Source organism: Trichosurus vulpecula, chromosome 9, assembly GCF_011100635.1.
Source record: "Trichosurus vulpecula isolate mTriVul1 chromosome 9, mTriVul1.pri, whole genome shotgun sequence".
NCBI classification, from domain to species: Eukaryota; Metazoa; Chordata; class Mammalia; order Diprotodontia; family Phalangeridae; genus Trichosurus; species Trichosurus vulpecula.
Genome location: NC_050581.1, coordinates 20,789,113 through 20,809,164, shown reverse-complemented (window position 1 = coordinate 20,809,164; position 20,052 = coordinate 20,789,113). Strand labels below are relative to the sequence as shown.

At 38.0% G+C, this 20,052-nt stretch overlaps 1 protein-coding gene across 2 annotated transcripts in view; it reads right to left on the bottom strand.

Annotated features, from left to right (window-relative positions):
* PLAA (phospholipase A2 activating protein) overlaps positions 1 to 16,549 on the bottom strand; it is a 37,930-nt gene extending 21,381 nt beyond the window's left edge. The window contains exons 1-5 of one of the 2 annotated variants that reach the window (XM_036738940.1): positions 16,056 to 16,549; positions 10,529 to 10,722; positions 7,517 to 7,617; positions 7,287 to 7,407; positions 5,481 to 5,648 (exon numbers count right to left, since the gene is read on the bottom strand). In XM_036738940.1, coding sequence (XP_036594835.1) covers positions 5,481 to 5,648; positions 7,287 to 7,407; positions 7,517 to 7,617; positions 10,529 to 10,722; positions 16,056 to 16,204 — 733 coding nt within the window. In that variant the 5' untranslated portion in view covers positions 16,205 to 16,549. The remainder of the gene's footprint in view (positions 1 to 5,480; positions 5,649 to 7,286; positions 7,408 to 7,516; positions 7,618 to 10,528; positions 10,723 to 16,055) is intronic. The other variant, XM_036738941.1, reaches the window with a different exon arrangement.
* Positions 16,550 to 20,052: the final 3,503 nt, after the last annotated feature.

Sequence of the window (20,052 nt, the reverse complement as noted above, 5' to 3'; positions counted from 1 at the left end):
TATTCCCTTCCCCTTCTACTTTCTTGTAGGGTGAGATAGATTTCTATACCCAATTGAATGTGTATGTTATTCCCTCTTTGAGCCAATTCTGATATGAGAGTGAGGTTCATTTACAACCCTTCCACTGTAACAGCTTTTTCTTGCCTCTTTTATGTGAGATAATTTTCCCCATTCTACCCCTCCCCTTCCCTTTCCCCCAACGCATTCTTCTTTCTCACCCCTTAATTTTTTTTAGATACCATTCTTTCATATTCAACAAACACCTGTACCCTCGGTCTATATATACTCCTATCCTAATGAGAAAGTTTTTATGAGTTATAAGTTATCATCTTCCCATGTAGGAATGTAAACAATTTAACCTTATTAAGTCCCTTATGATTTTCCTTTCCATGCTTCTTTTGAGTCTTGTATTTGAAATTCAAATTTTCTATTCAGCTCCAATCTTTCCATCAAGAATGCTTGAAAGTCCTCCAATTTCACTGAATGTCTGTTTTTTCCACTGAAGACTGATACTCAGTTTTACTGCACGGGTGATTCTTGGTTGTAATCCTAACTCCTTTGCCCTCTGTAATATCATATTTCAAACCCTCCAATCCTTTACTCCAGAAGCTGCTAAATCTTGTGTTATCCTGACTATGATTCCACAATACTTGAACTGTTTCTTTCTGGCTGTTTGCAATATTCTCTGACCTGGAAGCTCTGGAATTTGGCTATAATATTTCTGGGAGTTTTCATTTTGTGACCTCTTTGGAGGTGAACAGTGGATTCTCTCGACTTCTATCTACACTATCAGGGCAGTTTTCCTTGATAATTTCTTGAAAGATGATGTCTAGGATCTTTTTTGATCATGGCTTTCAGGTACTCCAATAATTTTTAGATTATCCCTCCTGGATCTATTTTCCAATTCATTTATTTTTCCAATGAGATATTTCATATTGTCTTCTATTTTTTCATTCTTTTGATTTTGTTTTATTGTTTCTTGATTTCTCATAGTCATTAGTTTCCATTCTCTCAATTCTAATTTTTAAGGAATTATTTTCTTCAGTGAGCTTTCCATTTGGCCAATTCTACTTTTTAAGGAGTTTTTTTTCTTCATTGAATTTTTGTGTCTCTTTTTCCATTTGGTCAATTTTGCTTTTCAAGGCATTCTTCTCCTTATTGGATTTTAATAACTCTTTTACCATTTGGCCTAGTCTGTGGGGTTGTTTAATAGTATTTATTTTTTCCCCAATTACATGTCAAGACAATTTTTAGCATTCATATTTTACAAGAATTTGAGTTCCAAATTTTTCTCCTTCCTTCCCCTCCCCTCTTCCTAAAAAGGTAGGCAATTTGATATAGATTGTACATGTGCTATCATGTAAAACTTATTTCCATATGAGTCACAGTTGTGAGAGAAGAAACAGATGAAAAGAAAAAAAACACAAAAAATGATAAAGTGAAAAACACATGCTTCAATCTTCACTCAGTCTACCAGTTCTCTATCTGGATGTGGTTAGTATTTTCTTGCATGAGTCCTTTGTACTTGTCTTTGTTTATTGTGTTGTTGAGAAGAGCTGAGGCATTCATAGTTCATCATCACACAATGTTGCCGATACTGCGTACAATGTTTTCCTGATTCTGCTCATTTCATTTTGCATCAGTTCATAGGAGTCTTTCTAGGTTTTCTGAAAAGTGGCAATTCATCATTTCTTATTGCATAATAGTTTTCCATTACATTTATATACCACAGCTTGTTCAGCTACTCCCCAATTGATAGGCATCCCCTCAATTTCTAATATTTTGCCACCAAGATAAGAGCTGCTATAAATATCTTTGCACATGTAGGTCCTTTCCCGTTTTCTATGATCTCTTTGGGATACAGATCTAGTACTAGTGTTGCTAGATCAAAGGATATGCACAGTTTGGTTCCCCTGTGAGCATAGCTCTAAATTGCTCTCCAGAATGGTTGATCAGTTCACAACTCCACCAAAAGTAGATTAGTGTTCCAATTTTCCCACATCTTCTCCAACATTTATCATTTTCTTTTTCTGTCCCGTTAGCCAATCAAATAAGTGAGAGGTGGTACCTCAGAGTTGTTTTAATTTGCATCTCTAATCAAAAGTGATTTAGAGCACTTCTTCATATGCTTATAGACAACTTTGATTTCTTCATCTCAAAGTTGCCTGTTCATATCCTTTGACCACTTATCAATTGAGAAATGGTTTGTACGTATATTTGAGAAATGACGCCTTTATCAGAGACATTTGCTGTAAAGATTGTTTCCCAGCTTTCCTTCTAATCTTGGGTGCATTGGTTTTGTTTGTGCAAAAGCTTTTCAATTTAGTATAATCAAAATTATCTATTTTATATTGCATAATGCTCCCCATCTCATTTGGTCATGAACCTGTAACTCCCTTAACTTCTCCTCTAAGATACTGGATGCTATACTACTTGGTGTATATATGTTTACTATTAATATTACCTCATTGCCTATGGCACCTTTTACCAAGATGTAGCTTCCTTATCTCTTTTAATTTGGTCTCTTTTTGCTTTTGCTTTGTCTAAAATCAGGATTGCTACCCTTGCTTTTTTTTTTTACTTCAGCTGAAGCATAACAGATTCTGCTCCAGCCTTTCACCTTTAGTCTATGTGTATCTCTCTGCTTCAAATGTGTTTCTTGTAAACAACATATTATAGGATTCGGGTTTTTGATCCACTCTGCTACCTACTTCCGTTTTATGGGAAAGTTCATCCCCTTCACATTCATAGTTATGATTACTGCATATTTCCCTCCATCCTATTGTTCCTCATTTGCCCTCTCTCTTTCACCCTTTCCCTCTTTGACACTGTTTTGCTTCAGTCTATTGCCTCCCCAAGTCTACCCTCTCTTCTGCCCTTTCCCCCTCTATTCCCCTTTTACTTAATCTCCTCCCCTCCTACTTTCACGTCAGGTAAGATAGATTTCTATATTCAACTGATTGTGTATATTCTTCCCTTTGAGCCAATACTGATGAGAGTAAGGCTCAAGAGATGCCCATCATCCACCCTCCCATTTACCCGTCCATTCTAATAGGTTTTTTGTGCCTCTTCATGTGAAATAATTTACTCCGTTCTATCTCTCCCTTTCTCCTGCATCCAGTGTATTCCTCTTTCTCATCCCTTAATTTTATGTTTATGTCATTCCCTCAAATTCACCTCACACCTGTACCCTCTATGTATATCCTTTCTAGCTGTATGATTCATGGTATAATTTAATTTAAGAATTACAAGTATCATCTTCCCAGGTAGGGATGCAAACAGTTCAAATCCATTGAATCTCTTGGTTTTTTTTTTCCCCCTTTTTAGGCTTCTCTTGGGTCCTGATATTAGAGATAAAATTTTTTGTTCAATTCTAGTCTTAGTCTTATGAAAGCTTAAAATTTTTCTATTTCATTAAGTGACTATTTTTTTCCCTTGAAGTATTAAGCTTAATTTTGCTGCGTGGATGATTCTTGGTTGTAGTCCTAGTTCCTTTGCCTTCTGGAATATCATGTTCCATGACCTTTAATCCTTCAATGTTGCAGCTGCTAAATCCTGTGTAATCCTGATTGTGGCTCCCAGATAGTTGAATTATTTCTTTCTGGCCACTTGCAGTTTTTTCCTTGACCTGGTAATTCTGCAATTCCACTATAATGTTGTTTGGAGTTTTTATTTTGGGATCTCTTTCCTGAGGTCATCATCTGGTTCTTTTAAGGTGTTACTTTATTCACTATTTTTTTGTGTCTCCTTTACCAAGCTGTTGCCTTTTTCATGATTTTCTTACATCACTCTAATTTCTCTTCCACCTCTTATATGATTTTCAAAATCCTTCTTGCGCTCTTCCATGGCTTGAGACCAATTTATATTTTTCTTGAAGGCTTTGGATGTTGGAGCTTTGACTTTATCTTCTTCTGAGTGTGTTTTGATCTTGCTTGCAACTTTCTACAGTCAGAATTTCTTTTTCTGTTGTTTGCTCATTTTTCCAGTTTATTTCTTGACTTTTAACTCTTTTGTTAAAACGGGAATCTGCTTCCAGGGTGGAGGGCACACTGTCCCAAGCCTCAGGGGTTATATATAGCTGTTTTCAGAGATATTTCTAGGGACTTCTAAGTTTTCAGACCAGGGTCCCGGTTCCACTGCAGCTGCAAGATCCGGTATGCTAATACACCTCCTCTCCTTGGGACTGCCACACAAGACTGCAATCCAGATCTGAGCACAGGCAAAGCAACAGAGTACTGGCCCCCAGTACCAGGAAAGAGACCGCTATTATCTCCTGATCAGGTGTTTGACTCCCTTTACCATCTGTGGGCTGAGAGCTCCAAAAGCAGCTTTTGCCGCTCTTGATTCAGTGGCTCCCAAGACCTGCTCCTGGTTTGTGGGGGCCCAGTTTATGCTGGCACAGCCTGCACTGGACTGTTCTCCACTCTCACCCAGGTGTGACAGACTTTTCCTGCTGATCTCCTAAGTTGTTTTTGGCTAGAAAAGTATTTCACCCTGTCCTTTTGTGGGTTCTTGTGGGTACAGCTTCTTGAGGGATTGTTATATGGCATTATTTAAAGGCATTCAGAAGGGTTTCGTGGAGATTTCAAGTAAGTCGTTACCTTTTCTCCAGCCATCTTTGCTTCACCTATTTTTTTTCTACCCTTCTAATTAGACTAGGCTCCTTCCCTTAGGTTCTGGTGTATATGGGCAAGACACGGCTAATACAATGACAAATGAGTCTAATAGGTGGCCCCTGAATTCCAGAGTGATTCTGCCAAGCACTGTGTTTATTCTAGCTAATCTACATGTAACTGGCATAACCAGAGGTGTCTAGGATGTGCCTTTGTAAAAGCCTTAGCTCTCTTTGTCCTCCTGAAAATAGAAATACTAGCATTAACTAGCTGAACAAGCCAAAAATTCTGGATAAGGCAGTTCTCTCCTGGAAACATACCCTCAATAAGACCAGAAACAATAACTGAAATTCAAGTGGCAGGAGATGGTCAGGGCCAACCTAATGCTTTCAATATTTCTTAATTATTCTCAATTTACTCAATATCCTTTGTCTATTAGTTCACTTTGTATACTACCAATAAAGCCCATAGTCACGTCAACTTAGTATTGAGTTCTTTCTCTGTTCTCTGAACCCTCAGACCAGAAGAGCAGATGTACACGATACTTTATTTCCCAAGTATAATGAAAATGTACCATGCCCCTTCATTTCACAGTCCCCATTTCCAGCTATTCCATTGGAAGACCATGGATCATACCAATAAATCAATCATAGCATTTTTTTGTGAGGTCTAAGATCTTTTAATGTTGCAATTAATCATTACCTTGCACTGATATACAGAACACCTTTCTCTGTCAAGAGAGTGAATTATTAAGCAGGATATGAACTTACTAAAATATCAAATAACTCGTTATTAAACTTTTTAAGAAGCTATTTTATGAATGATGTCCATTACTATACTTCTCTAGTTATAGCATAAGAATCTTACCTTTACAATTTGGGAAAACAGATATACTATAAATATAATTTGTATGCCCATAAAATACTTCAAGACACTCTCCAGTGATTTGCCATCTTCTAATGCTGGCATCATTTGCACAGGAAAGAAATTCTGTTTCATTTAGAATTGCTAAACCTCTCACACAGTCTTCATGACCTTCATAAGGAAAAAAAGAAATTAACAGTGTCAGTAATTTGATTACTCTATTATTATATGTTATATAATACATTAAAGTATAGCAACAACTGATCTACAGAGATTTTAATCTTTGAAAAGACAAATGAATGAGTTTGCATTTTAGTTTTGACAATCCATCAGAAACCTTACATATACTTCAGGTAAAATATACATATATTCTTTCAACATCCCTTCACATTTTCCACCTAAAAATTCTGAGGAAAAGTACCTTTCGTAAAAGGTATCTAAATATCAGATTTTGCAAAGACCAAGTTGTTCTGAGCTTCAGTATACAACATAACAAATTAGTAAGCTCTTATGTATGACAAATCTTATCAAATGTTTTATGTACTAAAACATTATAAACACTTAATTTACCTAAATATATTTATAATAATATAGCCTCTGGCAAGATTATTATCAAAAAAGAATAACACTTCATACAGCCAATTGCCATGCATCAATAAATCAATAAGGAATTTATAAAGCACCTTCTATATGACTGGTACTGGGCTAGAAATAGAAGATACAAATATTAAATGATATAATTTCTACTCAAAAGAACTTTACATTCTAATGGGGGGAGGCGACAAGGACATATCCATACAGTAAATATATAAAGAGAATAAATGCAACCAAATACAAAAGTAGTTAAATATGAGGTAATTTGAGAAGGAGGGAATTGGTGGTATACCACATACTACCAATTTTGGAAAGCATGTAAGCTGTGCCATTTAGTAAAGAGTTTATAATTTTCATATTTTAAAAAAATATGGCATACAAAGGATTCCTTAGAACACATTAACATGGTGCCCAAGCTCAATTTTCTGTTGCCGATGCACATCATAGCTAGACTAGCAACAAAACTGATTTCTTCCAGAATTAACAAAGTCCCAAGTATTTCTTTTAAATGTGGAATATGAAACAGTACCACTCTTGTCACCACTATTTTCCCCTCAGCTTTTAGTGAAGTATATAAAAGGAGCTTCTCCTAATGCTACTCAAGACAATTGCTAACTTTGAAAAATAAATTAATCCAAGGAGTAGAGATAGAAAATCTTTTTTGTTCCTATTCTGTCTAAAATTATGTACAACCTGTGAAAAGAGAGAAGAATCAGTTTATTTTTAGAATTATCTAATAATTAAAGCTTAAAAAGTCTACCTTCAAAAACCACATTATAAATAATCCTGGCATCTTCAGGTATATTTACATTTAAAGTATAAAGCAATAACAATACTGCCAGATAGATAGATAGATAGATAGAAGATAGATAGATAGAAAGCAATCAGTAAAGCATGGACTTGGAGTTTTCTCCATGATTTATACAACAGCGGTCAGGTTATGACCCCTTCGAACCTAATTACATAAAGAAAACAGCCAAAGTAATACAGTTCATAAAGAGGCCCAGAGATAAAGTGACTTACTTTGTTAATAAGGTGACAGCCACTCTAAGTGACAAAAGCTGGATTCAAACTCAGTTATTTTAATTCCAAATCTAGTACTATTTTAAGTACCCTATGCTACCTTCTTAGTTCCCTCACTAGACACGTATACCAACTTAATCTTCATGTGAATGGCTTCACGTAAACTAAAGCAATTTTGTTTCCTGTTCTTACCAGAGAATGTTCTTTCACACCTTCCAGCTTTCCAAAGTTTAATAGTTTTGTCTGCTGATCCAGTCAACATTAAACCTTGTTCTGGCAATATTTTCACTGCCCATACTGCTGCTGTATGACCCTGTGAATAAGACTGGAATCAATCTAAGCAGCCAAAGAATGCTCATACAATAGTTCAAGAAGATACTCAATTATTTATTATATTGACTATTCATACACAATTAGTATACCTGTAAGGTCATCATGCATTTGTCATTGAGCCAGACTTTGGCTGTAGTATCCCATGAGCCACTAAGTAACGTTCCAAATTTTCCAGATGAAAGGCTACAAACTAGGGAGAAAAAAAAATAAGTCAACATTTTTTACATATTTCTGTCTTCAAATCTGATTTTATATTTTAAAAAGGAAAAATATTCAGTGTTCAATATGACTGCTTGTGGTGTTTCTCATTTTTGAAAGGACGTTGTAAGAGACTTCTCAAAAGTGACTTTAGACTTACAATTTTAAGCAAATAAATCTAGTCTTATTCAGTCCTTTTAGCTAAACTTCCTAGAAGAAGGTAAGAGAATCCAACCATCTGATCCTCAAATTAATACTCCTTTTTCCCAGTACAATTAACAAAAACCATCAAAATTATGCCTCATTTTTCTGCTAGAAGAGAGGCTATGATGAAAAAAAGGACACCTCTCTCTAAAATTGTACATATTATATATTTAAAAGAACAAACCAGTTTTTTTCATTGAATTTGTAAAAGTTTTAATTACAGAAATTTAAAGTCCTCTGAAGGAGCAGGATTTTCTTCTCAAGACAAGTAATCCTTATAGATCTATCTTCAACTGTGAAATCCACATTATTTTTAAGATTAGAAAATTACTAAGCTCCTTAGATTTGCACATACTGGCATATCTTAATTTTTAAAGCTGAGTAAAATCTAAGGATATATGAGACAAGCACTGACTTAACGGTAAAAAGAAAATATCAAGGATAATGACAAATAATACCATTTAAAATACATTTGCTATCTTTTCCATTCAGGCATATTATGATACTCATTTATCTTAGCATCCTCCATAATACCTAGGGCATAGTAGGTACTCAATGACTATATATTGACTAAGTGAACCAATCTGAAGTATCACAAAAATTCCTTCCTCTTCAATCTTCTAGCTGGACCTGACCTTATTTCCTATAATACGTCAAACCTCCCCTATTACCTCCAGAAGTAATTTCATCATCCTATTGACTAACACGGCAGTGTGCACCTCAAATCACATATGCCAAAAAGTACCTTATGTTATAGTTACTTAGTTCCTTGATTTCCTTCCTCTTCTAGGCTCTGAGCTCAAAGTGGGAAAGAGCCACATCTTATTCTTTTTATCTACTACTGTACCAAGGATAGTACCTTGAATATAGTCTATACTCAGTAAATATTTGTAGGGTGAATCAAAAATCATTATAGCAGTACCACAAAAAGATTAAAATAATTTATAGGCAATAAAATGGTTTTTTTCTGAAAAAAGTAAAATAAAATACATTCATTACTATCAAAATTAATGCCTATTTGACTACATCCACCCAAAGATAATAGGAAATTGTCACTTAAGAAGAAGAAAGTTGTTGGGTTAAAAAACTAGTTAGTATATTTGACCCTATAAAACTGCTAAGGATATGTTGTCTATTTCTCAAAAGAAGACACATTTACATGTCATATTACTATCACTGTATTTCACATTACAGATCCTTTATCATATATTCAGGCTTATTTATGTACATATCAACAAGTTCCAATCAGACTGCCAGTTGCTTGAGGGCAAAGATTATGCTGTCTTAAGTATCTTTGTTATCTAATTTACATCTCCCCACTCCCACAGTGGTTCTAAAGTAAGGAGACACTAAATAAATGAAGCAATGTGGAATATGCATCATCATCAAATCATGTGATACTGCTTATGTTAGTGTACACAGATATCTAACATATTCTGATGTTCAATGAACTCCCAAATAACAATTACGCAATTTAGAAGATTAGCAAAAAAAATATCACCAACAGCAGCCAGCATTTATGTAGCACTTTAAGACTTGAAAAGTGCTTTACAACTATCATCTACAACAACTCTGGGAGGTAGGTGCTATTATTTATCTTCATTTTTCAGATGACAAACTGAAGCACATGGAGGTTAAGTAGTTTTGTCCAGCATCACACAGCTAGCAAGTGACTAAGGCCAAATCTGAAATCAGATCTTCCTGACTCCAGGCCTACCTAGCACTCCATCCACTGAGCCACACTGCTACCATGAAAGATTGCTGCCTTTGTGGCCTTGGAGCATATACAAACTATGCTTCTATAATGTTTCAAGAACAAAGATCCCAATTATTAATTTGACTTAAAAGTCACAAACATTTCTACCATAATATCTGAAAGATTCTTCAAAACTACAGATGGGGGATACTCTCTCATATGCTCCAAGTGAAGTAAAAGGAATATTAGATTCAGAGGTAGAATCACTGGGCTCAAATATGGTTTCTGCTGTTTTTACTGACTTGTATGACATTGGCAAAGTCAAACTCTTGGGGCCTCAGTTTCCTCATCTTTAAAACGTGGAGTTGTACTAGATGATCTCTAAGATCCCTTCCAGATCTATATTCTATAACCTTTTACAATATCTGACTGTCAAAATGACTACTTATATATTTTTATGCCATTTCAGGTATAATTACATACAACAAATAGAAGTGCATGCCATTAATGAATAAACTGATGATAATAAACAAGCACAGTACTCTTTTTTGGGAGACAAAGAATAAAATGTACTTTCCAAAATAAAATTGAATTATATCTCACTAGTTTAAGTACATATAACATTTCCTGCAGAAAAAGAGGACATTATCTGACCAAAAACACTGTCGATTTTCTGTTCAAACAGAACATTAATCAATATTCTTTGAAAAATATACCAAAATTATGCAAACATATTCATATAAATGAATTTGTTACTTTCTAGTAATGATTTAATTCCAAAATTCAGGTATACCTAGCTTGACCTGTAAGTAAAAATGTTATGACATTAACACAGTATAAAAACAAAACGGAATTCTTAAAAATTGCTTTATGAAAACTAGAACCACTGTTGTAGTGAGAGCAAAATAAAAAACATGAAATATGAAATTTATGCAACTTGGAGAGGATAAAACTTTAAGCGAAAAAAAAAAAAACAAAAACAAACCTAAGACATTATACCTACCAGTGTTTTTGTGACCTTTCAGTATATAAAGTGGTGATGAACTATCCAGTGTGAATATGCAAATATTATGATCATTTCCACCTGTGGCAATTAGTCCCCGAGGATAGATGTCACTTGATGGTATGATACATACACAAGAAACAAAATTGGAGTGTCCACTCATACAGTGCATTTCAGTAAAACCCCTGTTAGGACTGAAAAGATATGCTAATCAATATTTTGTATATTTTTATTTCCATAGATACAACCTAAGACATAACACTATCAAAAATACAAGATTATATATTTTCTTGAACTTCAACTTTAGTGTTATTCTAATGATACTATGTTAAATCACCTAAAATGAAATAAAAGTTTTGCACTTTAATCCAATCAATCATTTTATCCCCTACTGAATTAAAAAACAAAAGGGTACTGTGGTACCTACTACAAAATAAGTGTTACTAATTTGTAGCTAGAAATCTAATTGAAATGTCATTGAAAATACATCAATTAACAGAAAGAACAAGGGACATGGAAAGAAAGTAGAGAAAATAAACTGTATATTAACAGCTTATCATTAAATCTTCATTTCATTTTTCACCAACTGTTACTCTAAAAGTCAGTTCTGGTTCAAGTGAAATGATTCCTGAAATTGTAATAATGTGATCCACTATGGAAAATCCCAGCAAAGACAATAACAATGTTAACATATGATAAGCATTCACATGGCTCTGGAGTTGAATAATATATTTTAGTAAATGGAATGTCCATCATTCTAAATTACAGAAGATGGTCTAATACAGGGACATCAAGGCTACTACATTCAGTAGTAGATATGAAAATGGGATTTTCAATCTCTTCTACACAGCTCTACTATAACACTCTTATGCTGCTTCACATAATCATATCAATCAATTAAAGTTGATCAAACATGCAAGATACTTAGTTTTGGTAGGGAAGATACAAGATGGGCATATGAGAAAAGATTACCAAAAAACACATAGTGGTAAACGGCATGTCCTGAGTAGTTAAAGCTGTTCAGAGAAAGGAGAGATCACTTGTGGCTAGAGTTGTCAGAGGTTTCTGCTTCTGGAGAAAGGCAGATTGGGGTTGGGCAATCAAAGAAGCTTATGATTTTGATAAGCAGAAATGGGGGGGGGGGGGCGGGGGGAGGCAGAATGGGATGAAGAGCACAGGAAAGTATAATATCCAAGTAAAGGTCCTAGGTTCTTGGGAAACCTCACTTGTGCTAACCCTGAATTCAATAGCAAGGTCCACTCTAGATCATATAATCAGAGGCAGGCCCAAGGAATTTGAAGCAACAGCATGGTAACTATTCCAGGCTCATGAATACTAAAGATTTATGTAGCAGTCATTTCATTGCCAGTATAGAAGACACTCCCATAAAGCCATTAACAACTTCCTTCATGGATCTTGGTACGAATAAAGCTAGGCATTCACTCTGTTCACTCCAAAGTAACTCTAAAACCCAAGGGTGATCCTAGAACTGATCCAGTTTGTTGGGGCACAATGACTAGGGTTAAACCCAAACCCTATATTTATAAAAAGTACTTAGCACAGTGCCTGGCACATAGTAGATGCTATGTAAATTCTTACTCCCTCCCCTTTTCCTGCACTCTGAAATGAATCACAGCGCACACATGCACCTCTACATCTGGTTGCAACAAGACGAGTTTACTACTTTTCACCTGGAGTACTGTAACGTAGCCTCTTAGCTGAAATCCCCTACCTCCAGGCTCCTTCCATACCCCACGTTTATATGCCCAGTTTGAGTCAACAGGGCCCCCCCAAAGGTCCAGTACCTACAATTATAAACGGACTCTTTAGGACAAGAATTCAGCTCCTCTGCCACAAAACCCACAATCTTTAACAGCTTTATGAACCTGGTCTGGTTTGAAAATGATTGTGATCCAGACACCTCAAAGGCAGAATCAACAAGTAACTAATAGCTCCCCAAAGCTGAGTGGGCCTGGACCCAACACAAAAACTAGATCCCTGTGGCTCATATGGCTGTAATCTTCCTTCTTTGTCCCTAGATGTTCTGCTTTAAGTCCTAAGCCTTAGGACTTATAAAAAATAAAAGGTCTATTCCTTCATTCATTACTACTAAGTCTGAGTCTGGGTAAGATGGTAAGGTCCTTAAGGGCAGAGCTTATATAATTTTTCATCTCTATTCCCTGGAATGAGCCAATTGTTGAGCATATAAGAAGGTGTTTAATAAATGTTTGTTGAATTGAATTAGGTGAATTTTATTTACCTTATGATATAGCAAGTACCAAGCAACTCTTCCATTCAGTTAATGAAAATCCTTAGACACAAACTTTGAAAGGATGTCAGTCTCAATCAAACATTTAGTTGTGACACTGAAACTAGGGTTTAAAGACATATTTACAGGAAAGAAAATAGTATTCCCTCACAGAACAAAAAGCAATGAAAAATATATTGGAGACCTAACTAAGTGAAATCATCTGAAAAACAAGTATAAACAATTAGCTATCAGTATTTCTCTAGCAGTTTTTCTCTTCAGTAATAGTAGAACTACCACATCTAACCTTCAACATCTCAATACTTTATGCATTATATGAGGAAATGGAAGTGTCAATTAAGAAGATGGAGTTGGGAAATGTTACTATATCTTGTCTAAATACATACAAAAAATATCTGTGTTCAAGGTGATAATTCTGAAGGTCCCCAGGGATCGATTTTGAATATCTCAAAGGGATTGAAGATCATGGTATATAAAGCTAATATCACGTAAAGCTCTTTTGATTATACTAGAGACGTGAGCCTGGAGAACAGAAGACTTGGAAGGATATAGTAACTTTCTAGGGTTGACATACGGAAAATGTGATTTATTCTGCTTGGTCCTAAATACCAAACTAAGAGCAATGGGTGAAAGCTACAAAGCAGCAAATTTATGCTTGAAATAAGAAAAAGTTTGTTAAACATTAATGCTATCTAAATGGGTATTTCCAAATATTTCCAAAGGATAGCCACTTACTAGGAATGTTGTAGAAGGAATACTTTTTCAAGAATGGGTTAGACTAGATATTCCAATTCAGAAATTCTAAAACTCTACCAGAAGAATGGAGTGAAAAAAAACACAGAAGATATTATCATTAAAAAGATGCTAATAAGCAAACACCAGCAAATCCCAACTTATGTCTCTCATCTATATAAAATCTTTTTGAGAATAGTGTCTACACATATCAAATTGTATCCTTGATAAAAATATGAGGCAGGCTTTAACAGATAACTTTCAAAAGAAGTCACATCTTCAGGACCACACAACTGGCTATGAAAATTTGCTAATTACCAAAAATAAAGGAATAAATTTGACTCAACAGAGCATTAAATGCACCCTTAACTATAGGCTTTCCTCTAACAAGATCAAGGTACAAACGTTAAGATTATTCTTTGATTTCTTGACTAATGCAAACAGAGAAAGCTAATGCAAGAATATCCAGCAAGGCATAAAACAAGAAGATATATACTAGCCAAAGATTTGCCAGTATGATAACAATCCACACTGAAGAGATATTCTATAGGTAGATGGTACCACTGCAGATTGTTCTGATTACATCAAACTCCTGATTCCTACAGGGCCTCCTCAGTGAGATCCAGAGTCACTCAAAAGAGGCTGGAACAAGAAACAACCTAGGCAGGAGAAACAAGGTGGATGAAGAACAAGTATTGCTCATACTATAAAACATAGCTTAAAAGGGGACAAATGAGTTATTTCATCAGAAAACCCATGTATGTATGTATGTGCAAGCCCAAACACATACACACACAATCTCATCTATCTTGGACAAGCACTGCAGAAGAAAAATGAGCCCAGAATTGAAAAGATGGAAAAAAATGAGATATTCTGATGTGCCTTTGGGATACTGCTGTCAAGGACCCCAAGATGTTGCCTTTTTATTTGGCGGGCGGGCAGGGCAATTGGGGTTAAATGACTTGCCCAAGGTCACACAGCTAGTACAGGTATCAAGCCTCTTGAGGCCACATTTGAACTCAGGTCTTCCTGACTCCAGGGCCAGTGCTCTACCCACTGAGCCACCTAGCTGCCCCAAACCTGCCTTTTAAACACAACCCTTCTCTCAGTTTTGCTATATGGCTTCCAATCACATTATACTACAATGTCCAAAGAATCAAAATTAAGAAATACCCAAAGGGCATGTGGAAAGACATATAGTAGGCACAACAGGCACAAGTACACTACAGCATACTGCCAATGATAACGCAAGAAGTAGGGTGGAAAAAAGACACCATCTAGGAAACATAGAACCAGAAAAAGAGATAAACTAAAGGTCATCTGGAGAGTAAACAGCAGAGAAGAAATGGAGACCCTGAGAATTACACTAGAAACAAATGCTAAAAAGGCAAAGGGAGCTCCTTTTTGAAAGATTTACAAAAAAATAGGGAGAAGAAATGCATTACTATACGAAATGTATCCAGGAAGAACAAGTCTTCAATATGCTGAAGCATTACTGTATGCATAGTTATGACGAGGGGTGGGGAACCCGCCGCCTCGAGGCCACAAGTGGCCCCCTAGGTCCTCAAGCCAGGCCTTAGAAATTGGATTCCAAGTGCCACATGTGGCCTCGGGGCGGTGGGTTACTCATCCCTGATTAAGATAGTCAATATACTCCAGAAAAGCACCATAAATCTGCATGACTGCGGACTCCTCCATCAGAATCTAAGCCCCCTTGTGATTAAGGACTGTCTCATCCTTTTACTTGTATCCTCAGTGCCTGGCACGTAATGAATTCTTCTCATATTTATGAAGACAACGTAGATACCTGCATCTGAGCAGCAGAATCTCAGAGGAAGAATTACCACTATCCGGAAGACAACAGTATGTGTGAGAAACAACAAGACAGGATTTCACAAGCGCTTTAATACAAATAAATCAAGATGTACTACTTGACTCCCCCCACCCCACCCCCATGAGCCGAGAAGATCCAGATACACAAAAGTTCTTCCTGGTTGTATGTGATGAAATTAACGCTTGTCAGAATATCTTTTTGAAGTACAAAATATCTAAAAACACCATCCTAGAAGTAAATTTCTATTTTACGACAAAGATCCTTAGGCACCATGCTACCATTTAGTCAGTTTTTTAAACCACTGACACTGTTAGGCTACTAAAATCTAACACACAAAGAAAAAATAGGAGTGAGACTGTACTGGTGATAGGGGTTCTGAAATTCTTTGACAACAGCTGCAAACAATTGCTTTCCTCGGTCAACAATTTAGGGAAGTATCCCCCGGGCCTAATCCGAGTGAAAAAGGAGGGGGCAGCCATGCAAGGATGAGTATTGGGTGATCTTGAGCCTAGGTGGCTCTGTTCTTGATAGTTTCGCCCGGTTGGAAAAACACAGTTACATCTCTTAGGTCAGGATTTCTGCAGGAATTCTGGGCTAGGGGGTTTGGGGGGGTGGGGCTCCAAAAATCAAGATCCAAAGGGGAAGGCTGGGGCGGGGCCATGCCCCTCTCGGGACTCCGAGGCCATGCTCACCTGTTCGGGGCCCACAGGCGGGTGGTGCGATCGCGGGACACAGACACGAAGGCCCCTGGCGGGTAAAGGCCGGCTACCACGCCCCGCACGTCCAGCTCGTGGCCCAGGAGCGAGCAACTCAGCCGGTACCTGCCCCCGCCGCTCGCCATGGCCCCGAATCCGCCAGGCAGTGCGGGGATAAAGGGAGGGGGGTAGGGAGTGCGCCCGGGGGGGAATCCCAGGAAACGGACACAGTGCTTGTCCCGCAAATTCCCCAAAAGGGAGGCCGGGAAAGGGGCGGGTAGAGACCACCCCAGCTAAGCTCTCGACCCACACGCCGGGAGTTTTTGCGGTGACTGTAGCAAGTGAGAGCAGGAGACCGGGGAGAGGAAAGAGGTGCTCGTGAGTGAACCGAGCAGGCGGGAGGGGAGTGGGGGAGGGGAGGCGGGGGGGGGGGGCGCAGAAGGCTCTGACACAGCAACCCTACCTACACCGTACACCGGAAATGCGTCATCAACCGCAGCCGGGCGTGATGCACAAAGTAGGGGCCACCGGCGGGCGCCCTCGCCTCATTAATTCTCCGCGCCCTGGCTCTCCACTCCCAGAAAGAGAAAGTAGGGATGACAACTGCGGTGGTAGGATGCAAATCCTCACATCCACTTCTGGATTTAACCAAGCCCTAGTTTAAGCCCGAGACCAGTCAGGACTACAAGTCCCGCAGAGCAATGCGCCAGCCTGGGTTATAGAGGAGGCGGGGCGAAAACGAGCTCCTTCAGAGCGGTTCTGGGAAACCGAGCTCTCCGCCTTGCACCTTGGGAGCTGTAGTCTTATGTAAACACTTTTCCAGTTGCCCCCTTATCCCGCTTCTCTCAATTCCATCTCCCCTAAAGCATCCACTCTTCCTTCATTTAGATGCTCAATCTTTTTTTTTTTTTAAACAAGGCTCAATGTCCGAGACGATGAAAAGATCTTTCTGTAGCCCTCCGTGAAATTGCATTCCCAAACTAGACATAGAGTGCATTATTTGTTCCACAGAGTATTGGACATCTCAAATTGGCTGTACTGTAGACATCTTAAACTTAACAGGTCCAAAACAGAACTCATCATGACCCTCCCAAACTCTCTTCCCTCCTCAATTTCCCTATTCCTGTTGGAGGCACCACCATACTTCCAGTCACCCACGATCTCAACCTAGATGTCATCCTTGATTTGCTCACTGCCCCTATCATATTAGTTGACAAAAGCCTTTCATATACGCCCCCTTTTCTGCTTTGACACTGCCAGCAACATAATACAAGCCCTTATCGTCTCATACCTGGACTATTGCAATAGCCTGCTGATTGGTCTCCCTGCCCGATCTCTCCTCATTCCTATACACTTACCACTCAGCTGTCAAGATGTCAAGGTGATCTTCTTAAAGTGGGAGTCTAACCATGTCATTCCCCACCTCACCATCTACTCAGCACAGTTCAGTGGCTGCCTATCACACCCAAGATCAAACATCCTCTGTTTGACATTCAAAGCCCTTCATAACCTGGCTGCCTCCTTTCTATGCTTCTTAAACCTTCCTCCTCCCCACACACTCTACAATCTAGTGACACTGGCCTCCTGTCTATTCCTCAAGCAAAATACTCCATCTCCCTAACCCAAGCATTTTCACTGGCTTTCCCCAGTCTTAGAATTCTCTCCACCTTCTGGCTTCCTTCAAATCTCAGATAAAATCCCAACTTCTATGATATTTTTATTTTCCCTATCCCCCTTAAAGATAGTGAGCTATCTCTCTGTTTGTATCTTGTACATAATTGTTTGGGTGTTGTCTCCTCCATTAGATTGTGAGCTCAATGAGACCAAGGATTGTTTTTTGCCTTTCTCCCAGGCATCTCCTGCTGCAGCCAGCACAGTCAGATGAGGAAGCAACCGCGGGTTGATTGGGGTTGAAAATAAGGAGACAGGGATGCTGCGAGCAGGTCAAACAACAGAGCCATTTATTCAGCGGTAGACCAGGTCTCTTATACTCAAGTAAAAACATTACATACATTGGAATGTACTGGGGCCCCTCAGTCTTCGCACATAATCCAGGATCCTGTTTTTCTGAGATAACTAGAGAAAATACAAGGTCTGCAAATATTCGAGCAGAGGTCAGCATGACCCTGAGAAAATCTTGTAGACTGTGGTAAGGAAAATAACAGGAGTCAAGGCAACAGCCACAGGCCATGGGGAGGAGAACTCAGGGGCCTGTAAGAGGCCAGAAGTTCTCTTCAATCTCCCAGTAGTTAGCATGGTGCCTGACACATAATGGGTGCTTAATAAATGCGTGTTAACCCTGGTGACCACGTTTAACCACACATTTACTCTATATACTTCATTATTTTTAAAAGTCTCTGAATACTTGCTACTTGCTTTAAAAAGATATTTCTTACTGAATACTACATGATACAAATGAGGTTCTGTGAAATTATAAACCTTCATTATACAAATTAAGGGCAGCTAGGTGGCACAGTAGTTAGAGGGCTGGGTGTGGAGTTAGGAAGATCTGAGTTAAAATCCGACTTCAGACAATTACTAGCTGTGTGACTGTGGACAGGTCACTGGATCCTTTTTACCTAAGATGCCTCGTCAGTAAGATAAGCTGGAAAAGGAAATGGCAAACCACTTGAATATCTTTGCCAAGAAAACCCCAAATAGGGTCACAAAGAGTTGGTAAGGACTGAAATGACTGAATAATAAATATGAAGTAAACTATTCTACTAAATGTACTCATTTCTTCATTGATGGTATGGGGCATATTTAATTCAAAGAATATTTATCAGTTAATCAATAAGCATTTATTAGGCATATACTGTGTTTCCAAAACAGAGCTGGGTGCTAGAAATAGAATTACAAAAGTGAAGTATTCAGTGCCCTCAAGGAGCTTACTTTCTGCTAAGACAGTAGAACATGTTCACAGATGAAGAAACACAGGATATATGCAAATGACATGATTATTGGGAGAGGGGAGCAGAACCACTGAAAGTTTTTGAATATCTTAAGAATGACTGAACACTGTTTTAGGAATATCAATATGGCAGTGCAAAGCAGCATAGATTGGAGTGGAGAAGGAGGCATTTTGTGTAACTTTAATGGTTCCAACTTGTACTGGACCATAGAATAGATAAGATATTAAAGACCATGTAGTGTAATCCTTCATTTTAGAGATGTAGAAACTGAGATCCTGAGGTTAAGTGGCATACCAGGAGAAGTAACAAGTAGCAGAAATCTGAAGCTAACTGATTCTGATCCTAACTAGTAAGTAGCATGACCTTGGGCATGTTAGACAGGTATAAGACCCTAAAATATTAAAGAAAAGAGCCATTTCTCTTTGGTATCAGTAACAACAGTCATTATTCAGCAAACACTTATTGTGCTAAGCACAGGAGTAAAAAACAAAAAAAATCAATCTCTGCTCTCAAGGAGCAGCAATGTCTTCTTATAAGTAAATACAAAATATGTCCCAAGTAAATAGAAATTGGGGGGTAGGTGAAGAAGACTAGAAAAGGTTTCCTACTGTTGAGGGTGAGGGAGACGAGGTCCAGGACAGACAGGGAGACAACTGCCCAAAGGGGGAGTACCCCTCAAGGACCCAAGTACTGGAGAGGGTCAGGCCATCTGGAATGAATTCACGATCTCAAGCATTCTTTAAGTCAAGGTGGCAAAGATTTATTACGCTTTACAGCTGGCAAGAGTTCTTAGGGAACCTGCAACCTTACAGGGGCACAGGAAAGTTTATATATGAGATTTGGGGGTAAAACATGTCAATTGGGTATTTTGGGGTGCGATTAGGGAGTAGTTAAGTGGTGGTCAGTTCTTAAAGGAACATGTACCTTTTGTATCTACTGCACAGGTATCTTACCCAGAGTTCACTGGGAAATAGCCCAAGGAGGGGCAACCTGGAGGTGTGGTTTTGACTGTTAAAAGTCACTAAGTCAACTAACAGTCAAGATATCAAAAGTCTTGTTAAACAAGATGAATGTAAGGGAAT